Here is a 16,178-nt window from a genome sequence, read left to right as displayed (position 1 = left end):
TACTGAGTCTAGGCAGTCCACGAGATGGCAGCATTGAAACAAACAGGGAGGCGCCTGGGGCGTCTGGCCCCTTGAACTTAAAAAATAAGCCTCAAAAGAATCCCTATGAACAATAAGGGAAGTCTGGTATTAGATGCTGTATTAGGGTCAGGCCAAGACCTTATCTCCTTTTGAGCTTCTCTTTAACTTGCTCGTGTTTAATACAAAGTATGTCGCTTTCTGCTCTGAGCCTGGTCTCCACAGCCCCTCCCCCAATGGCAGGAGGAATTTTAATGGGAAGATTTATGGAATAGATAAGAATGGTTTACTTTGCATTTTTAGCTTGTAAGGAACCCTTTTCTAGGGCTAATGTCAAATTTTGGAAGGAATTCGTCATAAGAACTATCAAAAAGGAGCAGTCTGGATTCTCCCAGTGATGCTGTGACCTCCCAAAGGGTAGACAGAGCCAGTTCAGGAAAGTAAACTAGTAAGCTATGTGATGTGTCTAACATGAGTACTTACATTTAGTGCAAAAAGGCTATATTTTTCACAGGTATAGTGTCATCGGAGAGATATATTTCAGGTTTAGTCTATCATAGCCATGAAACAGGACTTCTTAAGGCATGGGAAACCCGCTCCAAAATTTACCACACCTTTCTGCAGCAAGATTGAATTATGTAGATGAAGTACAGTCAACTGAACGGTGACTGAATGATTGAGCCCCCTTGGATGCCAACACCCACGACCCTGAAATGTATTGTTGCATAATCTCATGTTCGAAAATGTGAATATCGGAACATGTTAATGTGTGTGCGGTATTGATTTTTCTGCTTAAATACACTTGATAAAACATGCACATTCAGGATAATGAAAGCCACTCCAGCACACACAGTTCTGCCTATATTTACCTTGTTAATGTGTTACATTGATTATCTATAGAACAGAAAACAACATCATCCTTTATTGTGGCTATTAATATTCTGATGATATCATAAAATGTAGGAACTTGGATATTTTTGAAATGACCAGGACATGGAACCACTTTGCCTGAAAAAATGTTTCAGGCACTTCTCGCTTCAGAGAATGACAGTCTGCCTTTACCTTCCAGTGTCCTTCCTCATCCTGTACATTTAACAAAGTGAATTGCTCTAACTTTTTGTATTTTACTGCCCTTTTATCCTCTTGTCTTGATGACGTAACTTGTGGCAATTTGGTTATTCAAAGGATATGTTTTTAAATCAATGCCTTTTGTTGGGGAGGGTTATGGAGCAACCTTTCAGCTTGGCTAGAAAGACAAACACACAAACTACCCATAAACGTTTATAGAAAGGAAAAAGAAAGAGAGAAGGACAGAGGAAAGGAGAAAGGGAGAGAGAAAAGAAAAGAAAAAAAGCAAATGAATGAATGAAACAAATATATAGGACTACTGACGTTTACGTTTTCAAAATATTACCCAAGCCCTGGAGGGGCACACAACTCTCATTAAATTCAATGGGGGTAATTCAGCTAAATCCCTTCTTGACTCTTAAAAATAGCAGGAAACAATATTCTGAACTTAAAACAAATTTATAGCCTCTGAGAGCAAGTACCAGCTGTGCTTGCCAAACCCATCTTGCCTGAAGTTGGATCATTAGCACCACATGTATGCATAAGGATTTAATTTTTAAATCTGGTATTCCAAACTTCTATAGAGCAGGTTAACTCACTTATTCATAGACTAGTCTTTCAGTCTAAACAAGCAGAGGTGCTCAGGCCCATACAATCATAGGTGATGAATATACTCCGAGCTGCTGCAGGAATGCTGGAGGAGCCTCAGAGGGTTAGAGCTCTCGCCAGAGAGAACTGGATTAAAAATATAAGGATCCCATCACTTGCTGGTGGAGCGTTAACCAGCTTTTCTGCATCTGATTACATAAAAGTATATAAATATTACATGCCCATGGAGTTTATTAAGTTGATGAGAATCAGCAAGATGAAATCGTAAGACTCTGAGTTGAGTCTATAATGGCAAAATGGAATTATGATGAAGGTTTTGAGGTCTCATTGACTGCTGCTTGTGATGACGCTTGAAGAATCTGAATCCTGCAGAACAGTGTGGATCAAAGTATCAGGAGACTCAGGCCACTAGGTCAGCTCTTCAGAGTCAGACCTGACCCCTGGCTGAAGCATGCTCAAGTCCCCTTGCAATATTCTGGGCATTGACTTAGCGAGGAGGTTACAATCAACAGAACTCCTTCCAGGAAGGTCAGACAGTCCATTAGCCACAGAGACCTGGAGTCTAGATTCATGACTTAGACAATGGAGAAACAGGAAAGCAAGTCAATTTGCAAAGGACTCTGCACTGACTGTGAAATTCACACCGGGCCAGACCACCCTGATCGGTAGACTCGTGTGGTTTGAACTGAACTTGTTCAGATGGTGATAGCAATAGGTCCTACTATTGTAATTTGCACACCTGCCCTCTGACCACAGTAGACTCTGTGACAGGAATGACTGGCCCCTCTGAGAAGCCATCCCTCAAGTGACCTTGAGATTGTGCACAAATCAAATATGTTAACAAAACCACTCCTGCTCTGACAATATTGACCTTCAACATTCAGGGAAGATTACCTAGATTTGGAATCTGATATAACTTTCCATTTTCTACACAGCTCTTGTTCACTTCTATTTTTTTAACGATCCCTACACCCTTTCATAGTCAAGGAGAAGAGACATGAAATGAAATAAATTAGCTGGCAACTTCATAGTGGCTTTAATTACCTCTCTGGCAAGAGAAGAAACTGCAACAACAGCTAAAATGTTTGTTATGTGATCAGAACTTCATTTATTCACCTCACGCCTCTTCCCTATCCCAGAAAGGACATAGGGAACCAACTGGTGGTCATTATCCTTTATCCACAGAAAATCTTTCCAAGGGTTAAGAACTTACAGGAAAGGTACAAAGAAAAGGAGAGGCAGGGCTGTTCTCATGAGTACCTTCAGTTATGGGAGGTGCCTGCACAGTCTTTGAAAGCCACATTTTACAACTTAAGATGTGTGTAGGACTACACCATTTTCTGAATTTACGCAGTGACTCTTCTGTTTCACGTCTTGGGTTTGTAGTGGGTGTCTGGGCTGTGTGGTAGCACGAATTTTGTCAACCTGAACATGCTATAGGGCAGCTGGGGGTTAAGTTTGACCGAAGAGAAGTTTGTTTTGCAGTTTAATCAGGTCAACAGTGACAGTGTCCTTTAAGAAAGCATACTAATTAGGGCGGCCCTTTCTACTTTCTGCCTAGCTGGTTAGTGTCACACCATTGAGGAAACATTGATATACACCACACGCCCCATTAATAAATGACTGCAGAGGCCAAGGCCGAGCGAGCTTCAATAGAGGAAATGGGAGAAAGCTGGAAAACTGACCTGCTCACCTTACTCTAATGATTAACTTTAAAGTATTTAAAACCTCTGATTGCTTATACTGACTGTTTCCCTTCGTGTATGTCTGCCGGGAAGAATTTTACAGGATACTAACTAAACACAAAGGCCAGTGAGAGGAAGGACACCGTTTAACCGTGACTGGCCCCCGATCGACAGCAAACCAAGGGCTTTAAAAGTTGTTAACGCTTTTCTATTAATAAAAGGATGAGGAGGTGCTGTTCCCAAGGGTGTGCTTCTCTCCGTGCACAATTATAAACTGTGGTTTCCTGAACCCCGTTTCATGGCACGCCCGCTGGAAACGCTGTTGTAAAACTGCCAACTCCATGGCAGGCAAAACTGACAAACTTTGCCTGTCTGGGTTTTGCAGGATTGCGATGAAAATAAATAGTCGGGCTGTGCTGCCTGTGAGATTTCCTCCTCCTGTAGTTTGCAAACACAATCCATGTCCTAGATGTGCTGCGTTTAAACAAAGTATGTTACTCCGTTCCTTCAGTGGAGAGCTGGGATTGTCACCATTTGGCAATTACTGATGGAGAAGGAAATCTCACTCCCTGCTGCATATACATGTGGATGAAAGGAAAGCAATATTTATGGCTCATGCTTGGAGACCAGATGCTGTGTGGCATCTCTCCTTCTAGGACTTTCAGGGAAACTGAAAGCGAGGAGCGCAGCCGCGGAGAGAAGAGAGGTACATGGAATCTGCCACGTTTCATATTTTATTTGATACCTGATTGTATGGTGCTGTCTATGACTGTGGGCTTTTCTGTGGCCAGCACAGTGGTGCCACCTGAAAAACAAAAACAGCAACATGCAAAAATAAGAAAACGGTAGCGAATATGTAGGAGAAAAATGTACACTTACAAATGTCTATCAGAGGCAAATATTTTCCATAGAAAAATCCTTTTAATTTCAGTGGTAGCAATTGTTTCCCTTCAATTTTGCTCATCACAATATCAAATTCAAATAAACCATTTTTTTACCAAAAATATTTCTTTTAAAAATTTACAAATAAAATAATTGTCTAAATTAACAAATAGAAGTTGTGTATATTTATGGCATACAATGTGATGTTTTGGTACACTTAGTGGAATGGCTAAATCAAGTTAGTTCACATATGCATTACTTCATAAACCTATTTTGGGCTTTCTTTACGGTGAGAACACTTTAATCTCTTAGCGATTTCCTTCCTTCCTTCCTTCCTTCCTTCCTTCCTTCCTTTCTTTCTTAGTGACTTCCTTCCTTCCTTCCTTCCTCCCTCCCTCCCTCCCTCCGTCTCTCCCTCTCTCTCTCTCTCTCTTTCTCTCTTTCTCTCTTTCTTTCTTTCTTTCTTTCTTGGATGGAATCTTACTCTGTTGCCCAGGCTGGAGTGCAGTGGCACAGTCTCGGCTCGTTACAACCTCTGCCTCCCAGGTTCAAGCGATTCTCCTGCCTTAGCCTCCTGAGTAGCTGGGATTACAGGCATGTGCCACCATGCCCAGGTAATTTTTGTATTTTTAGTAGAGACAGGGTTTTACCATATTGGTCAGACTGGTCTCGAACTCCTGACCCCAAGTGATCTGTCCACCTCAGCCTGCCAAAGTGCTAGGGTTACGCGTGTGAGCCACCGTGCCCAGCCTGCAATTTTCAAGTAGACAACGTAGCCTAACACCTTTCTTTACAAAGCATCCAGAAGGCACCCAGAAACTGGGACTTCACTCCATGGGCACTCACTGATTCCCAGACAAAGCACAGCACACAATTGCAAAGTGAAAAGCAAAGGCCTCTGCAAAAGCAAAGGTATTAAACTTGACCTCAACCTCTTTTCTTTAAATCGTTTTCCAAGGTTTCAGGTGTGTGCCTTCAGGGAAGTTGCAAGGCTAGTCCCCACAATCTATTTTAAAAACTGGAAAACTGAGGGTTTAAAGTAAGGTGCTATGGGTTCCTCCTCTGTTTGGCTACTGGAGCTATTTACTTTCCTCAAGGACAAATACCCTGCCCTGTATGTGGTTTGGAGAAGCTGCAGGAAGCAGCAGGAAGAGGAGAACAGGAGAAACATTTCACAGTCCCAGTTCTTGTGAACAAGAACAGGAGAAACTTGTTCACAGACTGAACAAGTAACACCCTGAGTGCTGTGAGTTTCCAATGAGTGCAGGCCTACTGCATCTCACTGGTCAGGGGACAGGCTGTAACCTTGTCTATTGAGACTTAGCTTCACCTTCTCTTCCACCTCTTTACTCACCCATTTCCCACTGTTCATCATTATACTTCTGTTGTAAAGTAGTGTTCTTAAACTTGCCCAACCATAAGAATCACCAGAACGCTTGTTGAAATTGCAGTCTCCCATCCACCTGTCCTCTCCAGACCTAAATGAGAATTAGAATCTCTAGGCATAAGGCTTTGAAATCTGTATTTTTTTGAGACAGAGTCTTGCTGTCACCCAGGCTGGAGTGCAGTGGCGCCATCATGCACTGTAGCCTCAAACTCTTGGGCTCAAGGGATCCTCCTGCCTCAGCCTCCTGTGTAGCCAGGACTAGGTGTGTGCCACCAAGCCTGGCTGATATATATATATATGTATATATATATATATTTTTTTTTTTTTGGAGACAGTGATCTCGCTATCTGGCCCAAGCTGGTCTCAAACTTCTGATTTCAAGTGATCCTCTCGCTTTGGCCTTCCAAAGTGCTGGTGTTACAGGTGTGAGCCACCATGCCCGGCCAAAATCTGTATTTTTGAAAGCTTTTCAGATGAGTCTTATAACCCACTGAGTTTGGGAAACAGTGGTTTGCTGTTTTTTTACATAGGTGCTTGAGAAAGCTATTTCTCCTTATGTCTATCCATGATGCAGATTATGGTTGGAAGTAACCTGTTATATCCAGATACAGTATTGAACGAATTCAGGGTAAGTGAATGGGGTGGGCCCATGGCTACCATGGAAAGTTCTGGAGGTGGTTACAGGGTGCCGTAATTGTGCACTTCCCAATAATATCATTCAATAAAGATTTGTGATGATCTTTATTTGGGCCAGGCCTATCTGGCAGTTCCCACAGATCAGAAATCATGTTACATTTCCATAGCATGAATCAGAGAGCCATAAAATTGTGCTCTTGGAATGGTCTTAAGATTTCTAGGCTAATCAACTGCAGCACCAAGTCACGGTACCTCAGTTCTCCCAGCAAATATGCTGGATGAGTGGTCACATGTGTGCAAGGTCTCGACAAGGCAGGCACTAAGAAGAAGGAATTATATGTATTATGGGTTAAGAAGGTGAATCTATAATGGCAGAATTGGAGGGAGGCCAGAATACATTAGCATTCTGTTCCCTGTGGTCTTATAGGAGAAAGATTCAAGGTGAAAATTTGCTTTTTAAAACTGATATGCATAATCGGTTTTGCTATAGGTTAGCAGGCAAATTCCACTGTTGGGTATACACAGCTCCAACGTAAAATTTAGCTGCCTGGTGCCTTTGAGGCCAAGTGTATTATCTAATGACTTCCAAGGCATTTGCAAATGAGTAACTTCAGGGAAGCATCTTCACCTTGCCTACCAGGTCTGGGAGAGCACATTCTACTCCTTTCCATGCATTTGGTAGAGTACACCTGGAATTCGGCGTGGTTTGTAAGTAACAAGCATTTCACTACAATATTTCTCCCCTCTAGATACAGGTAGGTCACCCCAGGAGACTAAATTAAATCAACACCTGTGCTAAGGAACAGACAACACCTAAAGACACCATTGATCCCAATTTCCATGTTCCACCTATCAGGGTTAAAGCAATAATGCTCCTGGTTTGGTTTCATCACACTAAACATCCAACGTTTGTAGTCCTGACAGTAAAGCCTGTGCCAGAATTAGCAAAAAGGATGCAAAATTGCTCGTGAGCATAGGAGATGTGTAGTTTCCACACAAAAAGGTTTCTGGGTTAGGTGAGGTTTTTGCCCCTTGCAAACAATGGCATGTGAGCACATCCATTTTCAGAAAAGACTAGCAAATAGTTTTGTAAAGTACAAAATGTTTTAAAAAGAAAAAGATTGCCTTCTTGCAATAAATGGATATGAAGCATGAGAATGTCTTCTAAAATGACTTCTTCTTGATGGAGGTGTGGGACAGGCCTTATCAACATCCTCAGCGGTTCTTAATATATGAGAGTATTTATAGAATTATTGAGACAAACGTGCTGATCTGGGAATAACTCTTTTTCGCCATGGTAATATGTAAAAAGAAAAAAAAATCAGAATGAACTTTCTTCTATCTACCAAAGAAATAATGTAAACGCTGTAGGTAAAGCAAAACCTTACAGTTTTGAAAGGTTGTCAGTGTTTCCACTATAAATGACCCATTTTCTGTGGTTTGTAACTCGCTGCCATACACAATTTGCTCCAGGCTAACATACTCGCCCTATTTCATTCAAAGGCTTCAGTTTCAATTGATTCAGTCATGAACTAATGCAAAAATGAGAAGGCTGGTTGTTCTGATATGAGGAGTAAATCTGAGGCTTTGTTTCTAATCAATATTAACTGACCACTTTAGGGTTTATGAAGAAAAGAACCCCTTCCACAAGAGGGCAATTGAAAGGGTACACTGGGATCCTGCAATCATTCCTTTTTTATGAGAAATTTCACTATGGATGTGTGACGGGGTCTGTAAAAAGCCTGAGGTTTGTGGCAGAATGTTTACAGGCAACCCTGGGAGGCTTCCAGAGGACCTGGTTCATGGAATAGTACTCTGTTTTTTATATCAGCGGTTGAGTTTTCAACTTGAACTTGACATCTTACACAGAAAATGCCTCTGCATTAATTAAACTAAGTTTTGTGGCTTGTGGCTGCTTGTATACAAGCATTCAAAAGTTCATAGCAATGTGACATTTATTGGCCATATGAATGTAAATGATTATTCTGGAAATTTGGAGAGAGACAGCTTTAGGAGGTGGGATTTAAATGTAAACCCAGTTCATAGTACTAAATTTCTGGGATAGATTTTCAATTTTTTTTTCTTTCTTTTACTCTTTATTCCATCTCAGAGTGCGGAGCTCTCCCGCTCCTTCAGAGGAGAGCTTTTGAAATAATTGGAAATGTACTGTAGGACATTTCCTTCCATATTTTGCATGAATGCATTAACCAATAACATGGCCTTATTATGAAGTTACATGGTAACGCCTTCAGTTTTGCCCATGGAAATTAATTATGTGGGCTCTCCGAGTCCCTTCTGGGTGAAAATGCAGACCTGCATTCAAAAGCACACTTTTAATCTAAAATGAGAGTCAGATGCTATTGAAACTGCATTTTGGCCCAGGGAGCAGTAAAAGTCCCACAATACCTTTTGCAACCACAGGGTGAAAACCCTAGTGCCTCGGCCAATTTCCAAATGGTGTAATCCCATTTCTCCACTTGCCTAATATTTCCTCTGCCGTTGCAAGTAGAAGAGAAGGTCACTTCCTAGCTTTTAGAGTTTTAGTAGATTAGAGAGTAATACTCTAGATTAATTAGTGAGACATTTGGCACACAACGTCGCTGATGTATTTGCTGGCCGGTGGTGATGTGAAAGAGCAACTCATTCTGCTTTTGTAAATGTTAATGTATAATGATTTAGCAAATCTCAACTTAAAAGCCGCACTTCAAATATAAGCCTAATTTTATCCATTCGTTGGATAAAGGATCCACTCAAAAAACTTGTCCTTGTTAGAAAATGAAAATAAACATTCTGAAGTGTATGGTTATGTAGGGGCGGTGCACGTGTTATGGGGGGAGGGGGGTCTGAAAATAAGGATCAGTTTAGCACATTTAGCCATGGAGAAATTCTTATTCAGTTAAGATAATCCTAGCCTTCGGCTCTGAAAATGGCTCAAATTGTTGTTTCAAATGGTTGTGGCTACTAAGAACAACTCGTCTATCCAGATGACATGAGGAAATGAAGATGCACGTGTTCTGGCAAGGCAGCTTCTATTCCTGGGCAGGTCTTTGCCATGCGGAGTTATAAGCACACACACAGGTGTTAGCCGGTCCCAACTACGACATGAACTGAAATGGTACAGCAATGGGATGAAGATGGTTTCTGCACCTGTGAGCTGGAAGTCATCACCTGTTCCACTGTGGCAGTTGGCCTGGTCGTCATCACATTCATCCACTGGGTTCCCGTTGGGAGTGGTTGGTCCAGCTGTAGGGGCTGAAACAAGATCCAAGGATTATTATCTCACATCTTGGAAATGTATTCTCAAGCCTCTGGCTGTTAGACCTGCTAACGCTTATGCAGAAAACTTTAATCTGCGTTAAGAAGGCCAGGGGCATGCATGGTTTGCCTCTCTTTCAGGAGCTAGATATACTTGGATTCTGCAGAATGTATAATAGCAGAGCCTGCTTTGTTTTGGTATTTGATTCATATCTGCTGAGTAGAGTTGGCTGCCTTAGCATTTTATACATTGTTATCTACATAAACATCCTTCTTCTGAAAAGCTCTTGAGTTCTCACTAGTTATTTATTCAGGACCCTGGAGTTGAGAACTTTGAAGATACAGATTTTGCTTGAAATGTTTTCCCTTTCATTTTCGAGGTGTTAGAGCACTCACTTGTCATAAATTCTTTTATATTCTTAGTACTGACTAAGTTTGCTAAGTTTATATTGTGATTCTTCCCCGAAGGGAGTCAACATTCACATTTAATGCAAAAGTGCTTCTTAAAACCAAACCAAACAAAACAAACAAAAAACAGTGATTCCATTTCTCTTTAAGTAGCTTCTCAAACTGTGAGCTCTCTCTCCAGGGCAGGTGTGTGACAGAAGTTGTCTCAGATATCCCGGGGTCATTTTACATGAACTCTCATAGGACTGCATTCCACTATTCACAGGTATTCCTATATCTCTGAATTTGCAGTTGAAAGGTATCCAACATTAATCAAAGACTGCTTTTGAAGTCCTTTAAATTTTGTTCAGCTATTTTTTTTCAGCCTGTTACTCATTTTTGCAATCTGTTTAATATTTTACAGTTTTTGGCATTACATTTCACTTTATAAGACTTGAGATAATGGATAGTTCTCGTGATGTCTGAGAACCATACAAGATGTTGGTGGTGGGGGCTGTTCTCTTCTGGCCAGTAGGAATGTGTCAGTAACTGCCACTTTCTCAGTAAAAATTTGACATTCTTTGAATGGTGCTGAAACACCAAGCAGAGTTATGGCACATGGAGAAACAGAGCTAAGTTTCAGCTTCTTCAATGGCCCAAAGACACACACCAGTAATAACTAAGAAGTTACCATGTGCAAATAACATACATGCCATTCAGGCCTGCAATCCAGACTTTTTTGTAAAACACATACACCCGTGTTCTGGCCTCTATTTATTGCTCTCATTGAATCAGTAGTATCTTCTCTGGCAAGCCAGAGAGTTGTCTTTCTTCCCTAAGCTCTCCTTGCTCTTGATAATGTGCTACCTTTAAGTATTTAAAACTCTATTCATTTTGCTGATTTTTCTGCATTCATCAAGCTATTTCTAAAGGAGGAGTTCTGCATTATAAATGGCCTGAGGTGATGGCTAGCTAGATTCACTAGATACAGTGGAAAAAAAAGAGGAAGTGAATGATATGTATGTTCCAGTTTTACTATTTGAAAATATATTATCTTCTGGAGTTCTTTATTTCTTTTTTCTTTTTTTGATTTGGAGTTTCGCTCTTGTCACCCAGGCTGGAGTGCAATGGCGTGATCTCAGCTCACTGCAACCTCCGCTTCCCTGATTCAAGAGATTCTCCTGTCTCAGCCTCATGAGTAGCTGGGATTACAGACGTGAGCCACTGCACCCGGCCTGTGGTTCTTTATTTCTTAAATATAAGTGCTAGCACCTAGGACAGACACTCCTGGGAGGCTGGAGTGGACTGCATCTTTCTCCTGCATTCCCTTAGGTGTCTCCCCTAGAACAAGGCACAGAGTAGATGTTTAATAAGGGCTGTTACTGATTGAAGGGAGAAGAAAAGCATTTCTTTTCACCAATCATATCAAAAAGCTTTGACATTACTTTCCCCAGATGTTTGTTTCACATATGGCCCAGGGCAATGTCCTCACTTTTGTGAGTGCTTGGAAACATCTGTAGGCAAATCCCTTCACCGATCATTTCTACCTCACTACAGAAGTGACACTAGAGAGTGGAAGCCCTAACTTCCCAATGAGTCCTCCTTGCCTGCTGCCTAGACAGGGCTGATTTGTCAAGACAGGGGAATTGCAATAGAGAAGGCGTTTAATTCATGCAGAGACAACTGTATGGGAGATAGGGGTTCTATTATTACTTGGGGTTGAGGTTTTGAAGGATAATTTGGTGAGTAGGGGTTGAAAAGTGGCAGGTGCTCATTGGTCAGGTCTGAGATGAAATCACAGGGAGTCGAAGGTGTCCTATTGTGCTGAGTCAATTTCTGGTGGGGACACAAGGCAGGACGAGCCAGTTGATCGATTTGGGTAGTGCCAGCTGCTCTGTCAACTACAGGGTCTGCAAGATATCTGAAGCCCTGATCTTAGATTTTACAACAGTGACATTATCCCCAGGAGCAATTTGGGGAGGTTCAGAATCTTGCAGCCTCCAGCTACATGACCCCTAAACTATAATTTCATTTTTTTCCCCTAAACCATAATTTCTAATTTTGTGGCTAATTCGTTAGCCTTGCAAAGGCAATCTAGTACCCAGGCAGGAAGGGGGTTTGTTTTGGGAAAGAGCTGCTATTGTCTTTGTTTCAAAGTTAAACCATAAGTTCCTCCTAAAGTTAGTTTGGCCTACGCCCAGGAATGAACAAGGACAGCTTGGAGGTTAGAAGCAAGATGGAGTCAGTTAGGTCAGATCTCTTTCACTGTCATCACGTTCTCATTACAATTTTTGCAAGGGTGCTTTCAAAACTTCCAGCAGGCCATCTTTTCAACCCTCCATTCACTCCACCTCCTAAATCAGCATCGCCTTCCAGAATCCAGGCTACAGATTTCGCATCCTGAGAGCAGACTCCCTTTCCAGATGACCACGTTTCTCTGTGAATTGAACGAACGCATCTGCAGTGAATGGAGTTCACCCGTCCCTTCTTTTTCTTGGCATCCTTTGCCAAAGTGCTGGCACATGGACATTCTTGGTCTGTGTTGATAGTGCCTGGATAATTTAGGTGTCTGGGGCATGACTACAGATATGGAAACAACTACACAGTAAAGAATGGGAGAAAATGGCCTGCTTTTAAATAAACACATTGAAAAAGTAGCTATGAATGATTCAGGATTATGGTGATTGATAGCTGAAGATTCTGTCATGCATAAGTAAAGTTTTATGGTATTTAATGTGCTCAGGAATATAATTATATTTGGTAGCTCAAGACACAAACAATTAAAAAGCATTCTTCAAAACAACTGTGAGCATATATGCTCGGCTGATTAACATGTGGATGCCAACAATAGTCATTCTTGAAGCTAGGCTGGAGCAAGACCTCTATGGGGATGGAAAAACTGGTGTAGGTTACTCATTTATGTCCAAATCTAAGGCAGATGGGGATTCTAGTGCATAAATATATTAAACGGTACAATAACCAACTCAAAACATTCATTTCATTCATTATATGTTCAAAGAGAGTGCAGCCATGGGGTCAGCGTGTGGACTGAATTTGTACTTGATATGACCTTCATATAATAATCTAAGTGTAGGCAGTAACGTCACTCTACTTTCAGACATGTTGTCTCATGTAAAGTTCTGTTTCTCTGCAGCAGCCTAAGATATTCATCCAGGATAATGTCTTGATGTCTTAGTCTGTCAAAGGCTGCTTTCTGTTTCTATGTGCTGGTAATCAACACTGCAGACAGAACCTGGATCAGATATCGACCTTTAAATAACATTTAAAAGGCAAAAGTGGTTGCCAGGGGTTGAGGGAAGTTGCCTGCTTACTGGGTAAGGGGTTTTCCTCTGGAGTGATGGAAATATTTTGGAACTAGAAAGAGGGGAGTTGGTACAACTGAACTGTAAATGTGCTAAACGCCACCGAGTTGTGGTGAATTTTATGTTATGTGAATTTCAACTCTATAAATTATCTCTTTTTTTTAAGTAAAGACAGACAATCTCATATAATCCAAGGAGAGTCATGCAAACAACCCAAGACAAAAGTAGGACTGTGAAGGTGCTGCCTCGTGACATGTGTTAGAGCTTTGAGCCTCACTGATGGGCAGGCACCGAGATATGGGCCCTCCCAAGGGAAAGGGGTAGGCAATTTGCAAAGGCACCATCAGGGGCATAAACGCATGGAAGAGGAAATTTAAAAAGGAATGAGAAGTAACTCTGGAGATCATAATTACCTTCCACTTCACAGCCCAGCAGCTCCATTCTGAGCCCCAGTCCGCCATGAGTGGCTCTCTCGGGGTAGATCCTGATGAATCGCGTGGAGAGAGCTGGAAAAGTCCGCAGCTCAGGTGTGTCATAGTTGTTGTTGCCCTCAAAAGACTGTGAAGCATGAAAAACACAGGGCATTGAGAAAAAAAATAGTGCTCCCTTTTAGCAACTGTTTCTTCCCTCCATCAGGACTCTGAATAGGGCAGAGAAATAGGCTTCATTCTACCACTTTGTAAATGGTGGGCATCTCTTTCATAAATGAGAAAGGAAACAACAATGAAAGCTTCTCTAAGAAGTGATGGCATTTATTTATTTATTCATTATTATTATTTTTTGAGATGGGGTCTCACTCTGTCGCCCAGGGAGGAGTGCAATGGTGCAATTGCACCTCTCTTCAGTCTCACCCTCCCTGGGCTCAGTGATCCTCCCACCTCAGCCTCCTGAGTAGCTGAGACTATAGGCACCCACCACCATGCCTAGCTAACTTTTGTATTTTTTGCAGAGATGGGGTTTCACCATGATGCCCAGGCTGGTCTTGAACTTAGGGGCTCAAGTGATTCGCTTGCCTCAGCCTCCCAAAGTGCTGGGATTACAGGTGTGCGCCACCATGCCCAGCTAATTTTTTGTGGAGACAGGGTCTCACCATGTTGCCCAGGCTGGTCTCAAACTCCTGGCTGCAAGAGATTCTCCTGGCTTGGCCTCTCCAAGTGCTGGGATTACAGGTGTGAGCCACTGCTCCTGGCATGAGTTGGCACCTCTTTTGAAGTGTGTTCCTAGCTTGAAGTCCCTGTGACAGTTTTCAGGAGCGTGGCCACCCACTGCCAGTGCTGCTACTGGCTTAGTTTCCTTTTCACATGCCCAGATAGATCAAAATCCTTTCTGGAATTCTGAGAAGATGCAGCAACGACTAGCCCTGTTTTCCATTTCAAGAAATGGATGAGCCTCCTTGTGTCCTCTTGTCCAGCATAATTCTTAATCCCATTCCAAATGGGAGAAGGCAGAGGGGGAGGAGGAAAAGAAAATTGTCTCATCATAAGGAATGTCCTTTAGATATCAAACATTGCATGACGTTTGATAGAGTAAGGCATTGTTCTAACTGCTTAAAATCTATTAATTCATTTAATCCTCAGAACTACTCATTTTGTCATCTTCCTATAATATTGAAAAACCATAAAAGTTTCTCAGTTGTTTCTATAGAACCTAATCTACGATTCCTAACACACCTTTCCACTGAAAAAAATCTCTAAGGTGAAAAAGAAAACCGATAAAATGGTCCATTTTAGAGCAGCACTTTTTTTTTCTTTCTTGAGACAGAGTCTCGCCCTGTCACCCAGTCTGGAGTGCAGTGGCGTGATCTTGACTCTCTGCAACCTGCGCCTTTCATGCTCAAGTAATTCTCCTGTCTCAGCCTCCCAAGTAGATGGGATTGCAGGTGCACACCAGTATGTCCAACTAATTTTTGTATTTTTAGTAGAGATGGGGTTTCACCATGTTGGCCAAGCTGGTGTTGAACTCCTGACCTCAAGTGATCTGCCTGCCTTGGCATCCCAAAGTGCTGGGATTATAGGCATGAACCACCATGCCTGGCCACGTATTTTTTAACTATTCAGAGATTTTAAAAACATGTTACATTTAATTTTCCAAATGAAGGTAAATTCTCCATGAGGTGAATTCTATATTATGGTCCTTTTACAGACAAGGAAACTGAGGCACAGAGTTGTCAAGTCATTTGCCCATGGCCATACACACAGCAAGTGGCAGAGCCAGGACTCAAATCTACGTGGTCTTAACTGGCGCCCTTAACCACACCACGATGATGCCTCTGCCCTTACAAGCCATCTAGTCCAGTCTCCTCATTTATTTATTTATTTTTTTAGAGACGGAGTCTCGCTCTGTCACCAAGGTTGGAGTGCAGTGGTGCAATCTCAGCTCACTGCAACCTCTGCCTCCAGCTCACTGCCTCTGCCTCACTGCAACCTTGAAGATAACCTTCAAGTGATTATCTTGCCTCAGCCTCCAGAGTAGCTGGGATGACAGGCATCCCGCCACCATGCCTGGCTAATTTTTGTATTTTCAGTAGAGACAGGGTTTCACCGTGTTGGCCAGGCTGGTCTCGAACTCCTGACCTCAGGTGATATGCCCACCTCAGCCTCCCAAAGTGCTGGGATTACAGACGTGAGCCACCGAGCCGGCCCAGTCTCCTGATTTTAATAGGTGAAAACACCATGGTCCAAGAAACATCTATGCCCAAGGCCACATATTTAGTTTCATTAATTTGTCTTTAATCTGATGCAAATTGGACTAGTAGACCTGGTAGATCAGATGGAGTGGCTGGCCGGCCCCAGGCCATGCCAGTCAGGAGTGGAGCCATGCCCAGTAGCTGTGTCAAGACATCAAAAAACAGCCTAATATGTGCTTATTCAGTGGTGGAAATGTCATAACAAAACAGTGGAAGCATGTCAGTGAAGACAGATTGGGTAG

At 42.2% G+C, this 16,178-nt stretch overlaps 1 protein-coding gene across 6 annotated transcripts in view; it reads right to left on the bottom strand.

The window, feature by feature from the left end:
- Window positions 1-16,178, bottom strand: part of NRP1 (neuropilin 1) — a 157,785-nt gene that overhangs the window by 16,098 nt on the left and 125,509 nt on the right. For 4 of the 6 annotated variants that reach the window (XM_033208422.1, XM_033208426.1, XM_033208427.1 and 1 more), the window contains exons 10-12: window positions 13,664-13,808; window positions 9,433-9,537; window positions 4,126-4,185 (exon numbers count right to left, since the gene is read on the bottom strand). In XM_033208422.1, the coding sequence (XP_033064313.1) occupies window positions 4,126-4,185; window positions 9,433-9,537; window positions 13,664-13,808 (310 nt within the window). The remainder of the gene's footprint in view (window positions 1-4,125; window positions 4,186-9,432; window positions 9,538-13,663; window positions 13,809-16,178) is intronic. The other 2 variants (XM_033208424.1, XM_033208425.1) reach the window with 1 other exon arrangement.

This window comes from Trachypithecus francoisi, unplaced genomic scaffold (genome assembly GCF_009764315.1).
Source record: "Trachypithecus francoisi isolate TF-2019V2 unplaced genomic scaffold, Tfra_2.0 Lachesis_group9, whole genome shotgun sequence".
Taxonomy (NCBI): Eukaryota; Metazoa; Chordata; class Mammalia; order Primates; family Cercopithecidae; genus Trachypithecus; species Trachypithecus francoisi.
The sequence above is the reverse complement of the archived record's forward strand: the minus strand, read 5'-3'. Positions and strand labels throughout refer to the sequence as shown.